General features: G+C 38.1%; 1 protein-coding gene across 1 annotated transcript; it reads left to right on the forward strand.

The window, feature by feature from the left end:
• Nucleotides 1-2,467: 2,467 nt before the first annotated feature.
• On the forward strand, nt 2,468-7,042 carry LOC113281353 (auxin response factor 2A-like). Its single transcript, XM_026530070.1, has 14 exons — nt 2,468-2,961; nt 3,063-3,178; nt 3,293-3,388; nt 3,482-3,538; nt 3,633-3,788; nt 3,895-3,979; nt 4,237-4,327; nt 4,418-4,582; nt 4,704-4,823; nt 4,935-5,010; nt 5,097-5,268; nt 5,517-6,247; nt 6,336-6,526; nt 6,627-7,042. Exons 1-14 carry the CDS (start codon nt 2,787-2,789, stop codon nt 6,814-6,816), a joined length of 2,421 nt encoding a protein of 806 aa, XP_026385855.1. The 5' UTR covers nt 2,468-2,786; the 3' UTR covers nt 6,817-7,042.
• Nucleotides 7,043-7,246: the final 204 nt, after the last annotated feature.

The following is a 7,246-nucleotide window of genomic DNA, read 5'->3' on the forward strand; positions in this document are numbered from 1 at the left end:
TTTAACAGTTGAAATTAAGATTGGTAGATGGTGAGGTTTGCTAACTCGAATTGCATTTTTTTGTAGGAATGTAGAATATTATAAAAGGAACATATCATCAAAATATTACACTTAAATTCATTGCGGTTTTTATTTTGCGGAGAAAACGACACAAATCTTATCTGGGCAAATTAATAAAGTGTCCTGCTTCAAACCATATAATTAATAAACCGGCCAAGATTTCAAATTCTTCTATAAAGTGGCCTTTCTGTTAGATATAACACCTGGTCCCACCAAAACAGTCCACCAAGCTGACTTAGTCAATTCTCAGGCTTAAAATTACCACCATATCCCCATCCTTATAACCTTGCGATTCAGACACTTCTTTTCATCTTTATTTCTTTCTTCTTCTTCTCGTTTCTGTCTCTCCCTCCACGATCCTTTTCTTTGAAACTAGGGTTAGAAATTCAAGTTATTGATGAAAAATAAGTAATCAGTGATGAAGGTGACTATGTGTGATGTTAGTGATATTTGGAAATTTTGAAGTTTTAGGGTTTCGTTGGATGCAGGAAGGTGAAATACAAATCGGGGATGAAGAAATACGAATCCTAGTAAGATTTTTAGAACCCAAGCATTAATTAACTTAGTATTTGACGAAAACTCATGTTTAGATGGTGAAATCGATTGATTTCCGTTGATTTGAATTCTAGGGTTTGGGGCTCTTTCTCCTTTTTGCTTTGTTTGATCAATTGGAAGGTTGGTTGAAGATCTGATGTTCAGTGTGAGATAAGGGTGTGCCGGAATTGAGAAATTACAGGGAGATGATATGACTTCAATGAGAAGAGCAATAGCAGAAATAAGAAATGGTGTTGTTAGTTTGATGGTTAGATGAGAAACTGATATCAGATAGGTCTGTTGAACTGAACAAGGAAGAGATGAAGAGACTCAGTTATGTATGGGCTTGTGTTGAAGATATTTGTTTTACAGAGTAGCTATGCTGCTGTTGTTCTAGTGGAATTGCACCTAGAGTTGTAGGTGGTTTCTGGGTTGGAAGGAGTTGTAGAAATTGAGATGGTGGTTAAGTTACAGATGCAGTTGTATGGGTTCAGCTACAGATGAGCATTTGAAGTCAACATGGGGTCTGGTATATACGGTTTATGAAGATATTGGAGGTGAGGACTTATTGCAGCTGCTGTTGAAGAGGTGATGTTGTAGGTACTCTAGTGTTGCTGGTATGGAGAAGGTTGAATACTGAATGACTTATGAGTTTGTGTTTGTTGCTATCGATGCAGAGGAAGGAATTAAGATTAAATGTCGTGAAAATGAGAAGAGGTAATAAGATGAGATGATATTGCAGCTGAAATATGCAGGTAAGGGTGTAATTGCTGCAGTAGGCTGAATGGGTTGCAGAGATGAGTACTTTACGTTAATCAACAAGGGATTGTTTCAGTTTCTTAATGTGGTGGTTTCAGTGTTTGTGTATCATCAATTTTTTCGGTTGTCGACGGAATATGAAATTACAGCGATGAAGAAGATACCACAGAGCTTACCGAGCACAATAAACTAATTCCTACTTCAGCAACGAGACACACACAAGGTGTTTGTGAAAAGGACTGACAGTGTAATTCATTAAAAAATTAAGTTTCGTTGTCACCAGTTTTTGAACCAAGTCCATTTCGTTGGCTAACCATGGTTCTTGAGGTTATTTGAGAAGAATTAGGTACCATGAACACCAACAATTCTACCATCACCATGATCATCATCAACATTATAAGGTCTTATCTAATAACTGGTTCAATTTTTTGATTTGTAATTTGGAGATCATGAATATATACTTGTTTTCATATAAATTTGTTAATGAATCACTGTAATCCTAGGAATTGAATCAGACGTGAAGAAGATGAACTTGATAACTCACAAGTGATACGATTTGAGGGACTTAAGTGTCTTTTGAATGGGCTGGATAACTGACACATAGGCAATAACTGCCGTTACCCGTTTTTTGAAAAAAACGGGATGAAAAAAGTCAATATCGGCCACTTTATATAAAGATTCAAAATAACGGCCACTTTCTTAAATATAGTTAAAAAAGGTGATCACTTTATTAAAAAGCCCATCTTATCTGACCTTGTTCATTTAAGAGTGTCCATGGATCCTACCTCATTTTATAGATTTTTTTTTTCTTTTTTTTTTGATAAACAAGGAACCTTTTCATTAATGGGATTTCAATGTTATAATGAGTTTAAGATCGAAAATAAGAGAATACAAAGTAACAAGAACATATCGGCGGAAGTTTCTAATTTGTCTCTTCGACTATAAAATTTTAAACGTGGTTTATAATAAGAAATAGAAAATGGAATTGATCGGCAGAAGTTTGACCGCAATTTGAATGACTATGAGGGGTAAAAAAGTACATGGATACACACACATTCATGAATGGGCCACAAACACACTCTCAACAGTGTGGAGATGATAATAACTGTAGAGAGAGTTGTAGTACTCAGTTTTTATGACACCAGCAGAAGCAGTAGCCTGTACCAGACACACACACACACAACTAGAGGAAAAGAAAAGAAAGAGAAACATAAAAGCTATAGAGAAAGAGAAACTCCAAAGTGATGAGAGGAAGAAATCAAAATTGTTAAATCAACAAAACACAATCACTTATTACTGTCATCACCATCATTATACTACACTTAAGAAGAAGAAGAAGAAACAAATTTCATTTCATTTCATCAACATCAATTATTTTTCAACAGTTTGATTATGAGAAGAGAAGAAGAAGAAGATCTGTGTTAAACCATAAAATGACATCACCTGAAGTTTCTAGTGAAGGAAATTATAATAATATTGGAGTTGAGAGTTTTTCTTCAGCAAATTGTACTACTGAACCTAAGGATGTTGTTGTTGGTGGTGGAATTATCAGAAATGGCGGTGTTAGTCTTTTAGAACCTCCGACAAGTGTTTGTAAAAGAAAGTTAGGTTAGTTTTGCTTTCAAATTTCTCAGGATTGACTGATTTTTATTTTTTTTTTATGTTTTTTTTTTTCTTTTTTGATATTTTTTGTTTGATGTGTTTTACAGATTGTGATGAAGATGCACTATACTCAGAGCTATGGCATGCTTGTGCCGGTCCGTTAGTCACTGTTCCTCGTGAAGGTGACCTAGTTTTCTATTTTCCTCAAGGTCATATTGAACAGGTTATTACTTCTTTCTACTTCAATATTTTTAGCTAAATTTTTCTTCATAATTCCTTTGATTTAGAATTTGTTGATGAGAAATTAGTGGAAGATCTGATTCATTATGAAATTTAGGTTGAAGCGTCGACGAATCAAGTAGCTGATCAGCAGATGCCGGTTTATGATCTTCCAGCGAAGATCCTTTGTCGCGTAATCAATGTACAGTTGAAGGTAAAATCTCAATTCATGACGTGTAATTAGGGTTTTAGGGGGTGTTCTTTCATGGTGCTGATGATTTTCAATTTTTGACTTTTGTGTCTTTAGGCTGAGGCAGATACTGATGAGGTTTTTGCACAAGTGACTTTGTTGCCAGAGGGAAATGTAAGTATTCTCTCTTTTGTTATTAGGTTTTGGTTGAAAGAATGTTTTAAATTAGGAAATCCATTTTATGTGATGTGTTTCTCTTCACTACCAGCAAGATGAAAATTTGATGGAGAAGGAAACTGTTCCGCAATCCTCTCCTCGTCCGCTCGTGCATTCATTTTGTAAGACTTTGACTGCTTCTGATACAAGCACACATGGAGGTTTTTCTGTTTTGAGACGGCATGCAGATGAATGTCTGCCTCCACTGGTAAGGATTTACTATTAAACCTAGTGATTGTGTTGCTGCTTCTAATGAGTATTTGACTATTCGTTGTTTGAGAGCCTTTGATTTTGTTTTTTTCAATTTTTCGAAGGATATGAGCCGGCAACCTCCTACTCAAGAATTGATTGCTAAGGATTTGCATGGAAATGAATGGAGGTTTCGCCACATCTTTAGGGGTAAAAAGTGCTCTACTTGTTCGTATGGCTAGAATCAGCTATATATAAATGCTGCAGAATTCCATTAGCCATTAGTGGATTTATGTTTGTGTTAGGTTTCAATACAGTTGGATATTTATCGACAGCTGTTATTTTGGTCCGAATATTATATGATCTCTGTTGCATTTTGTTTAAGTTGATTGCGTTGATGAAACTGGTCTCTCTACTTATCAACATGGTTCCCTTTCCATAGTTAATTATCATCTTGAAATGGCCAGGTCAACCTAGAAGGCATCTGCTCCAGAGTGGTTGGAGTGTCTTTGTTAGCTCCAAAAGGCTTGTTGCTGGGGATGCATTTATATTTCTAAGGTATCTTATCTTGTTGATGACCTCAATTTCCTATCTTCAAACCATCTTTGTTTTCTCTACTGTGTTAGAGAGCTAATGTGCTGTTTCCAGAGGTGAAAATGGGGAACTTCGTGTTGGCGTACGCCGTGCAATGCGACAACAGAGTAACATTCCATCTTCAGTCATATCTAGCCACAGCATGCACCTTGGTGTTCTTGCAACCGCATGGCATGCTGTCTCGACAGGAACCATGTTCACTGTCTATTACAAACCTAGGTGTGTAGTTTGGATAACACATTTATCCTATTCTAGTTAGCGAAATAACAAATAATTACATTGTACATTCCTTTTGTGTTTACATACTAAATATAAGATATTCCTCCAATCTCTGTTACAGGACAAGCCCCGAAGAGTTTATTGTTCCATATGGTCGATACATGGAGTCCGTGAAGAACAGCCACTCGATTGGAATGAGGTTCAAAATGAGATTCGAAGGAGAAGAAGCTCCAGAGCAGAGGTGCATTTTTTTTTGTCTATATACTTATATACTTACTTATCTTCAGCCTGACAGATCACTTTTACCAATCTTCTCTATTTCTGATGCATATCTATTTTTCATACACAACAGGTTTACAGGCACTATAATTGGAACTGGTGATGCTGATCCAAACAGGTGGAGTGGATCAAAATGGAGATGCCTCAAGGTAGTATATAAATATTCTTTTGGCTTATTGTTCTGATTGTAACAAGACTTTAGCACTAAAGATGCTTGTTCTGTTTCATTTTTTAGGTTCGCTGGGATGAAACTTCTTCCGTTCCTCGTCCTGAACGAGTGTCTCCATGGAAAATTGAACCTGCCTTGTCTCCCCCTGCATTGAATCCCCTTCCAGTACCCAGGTCAAAGAGGCCGCGCACAAACATAGTGCCCTCATCTCCCGACTCTCCCGTTCTTACAAGAGAAGGTAATGATCAGCACTGCATCTCTTGATTGTGCATTCACTCTCTAATAGCATTTGAGGGAGTAAATCACTCTGAATCCATGTTCAGTAGGGTTTGTCCAAAGTCCCTAGACCTTTCACTAATAAATGGGTTATCAAGGGTCTTGCAAGGTCTGGGATGTTTTCAACCTTGAGTGGCACTTTTGCTGAAATTCTGGAGTCAGATATTGATGCTAACTGCTAAGCCTCTTGTGTGTGTGTTCTTCTTCCAGATGATGGGAAGACAATTCAGAGAAGAATACAATTAGACATCTCATCACCTCAAATGAAATATGAATCACCATATACGGATCTCTTGTCTGGTTTCCTTGGCACCAAAGATTCTCATCCTGGGTTTCATCCTCGTTTTGTAGACCGAAATTTGGGTAATGCTAACTCTTTGAAGAAGCATTTTCAAGACAAGGAAGGGCAGTTTAACTTGCTCCCCTGCTCACAGCCAATGAGCTCTTCACTAGACGTGATGGAATCCGGCAGGAAACTGCTTACACAAGATGGCAATGTACAATCTCAGACAGGGAGTGCCAGATATACAGGCTTGAGTTGGTTCCCCGAGATGCGGAGTCCCAGAGTTGAGCAACAACCAGGAAATTGGTTGATGTCTTTACTGCCACAGTCTGGCTCAAAGGATCCACTACACTCAACGGAGGTAACACCAAATCTTGCCGTACACGAGCACTATGAGTCTGTTAGAGCCAAAGGCGACAGCGACTACAAACTTTTTGGTATTTCACTATTCAGCAGTCCTGTTGGACTGGAGGCACCAAAATCGAGTTCAGATAAGATGGACGAGACAGGAGGTCATATGCACCCTCTATTGTCTCACTTACAAGCTTCACCTCCTGACCAACAGTCTGATCAGCAGGAAAAACTTCCTCGAACTTGTCAGCAGCCTGAAAATGCGCCGAGCAACCATAAGGGTGGTACAACAAGGAGCTGCACTAAGGTTTTCCTCTTGTACATGTTTCGTAATAGTGAGTTATGTAGTCTAGGTCCATAGAAGAGCTGAAGTATTTTATATTTGGTTTTTGTAGGTTCAGAAGCAGGGAATTGCTCTTGGGAGGTCTGTGGATCTCACTAAGTTCAATGGCTATGATGAACTAATTGCCGAGTTAGATCAGATGTTTGATTTTAATGGTGGGTTGATGGCTACGAACAAAAATTGGCAAGTGGTATATACCGACAATGAGGGTGATATGATGCTTGTTGGAGATGATCCATGGCAGTAAGTGCTCTTGTTTTTTCATGAGATATGCTTCGTTTGACGGTTCCATTTGCCCTTTTTAGTTGTTCTGAATGTTCCCATGACTCTTCTTGTGAAACAGGGAATTTTGTAGTATGGTTCGCAAAATCTGCATTTATACTAGAGATGAGGTTCAGAGGATGAACTCTGGCGGGACTTTGAGCCCGAGAATAGAAGAAGAGAGCCAAGTGGTTGAAGAAGAAAAAGTTGCTGCTGCTGCAAATGAAACAAAAGATGTTCGTTCTTCTGCAACTAGTCTCCGGAATTGCTAGCTCCTTAGCCGTGTTACTGAAGCAGAGAGATAATTATCAAATAGCATTTGTTGGCCTTTTTGGGTTGGTTTTCTTTGTAAGCCATTCGTAGTAGTCGAAGCTATATAACATGTATAGGATGTATTAGCAGTTTTAAGTGAACTATGTTTCCGTGTTTAACTTACAGTCAGGCTAGAACTTTTGAGTTCTCAGTGTACATAAAGCAAATCTCTTTCTCGTCTCCTCATCTCCTCGACTACGACTTTTATGCCTATCCTTACTAGTCTGCTTTTGTTTTAAAAGTTGAAAGTCACGTATTCTAGTTTGCAATGAAAGACTAAAATGACTGGAGACTGGAGTATGATAAAGATGGTTTCTATTCTTGCACGAGTCAGTCACCTGGACTTCTGTTTGTTCTGAATGGAAAGCGACCGTGGTTCCCTTTCCACTA

This window comes from Papaver somniferum, chromosome 5 (assembly GCF_003573695.1).
Source record: "Papaver somniferum cultivar HN1 chromosome 5, ASM357369v1, whole genome shotgun sequence".
NCBI classification, from domain to species: Eukaryota; Viridiplantae; Streptophyta; class Magnoliopsida; order Ranunculales; family Papaveraceae; genus Papaver; species Papaver somniferum.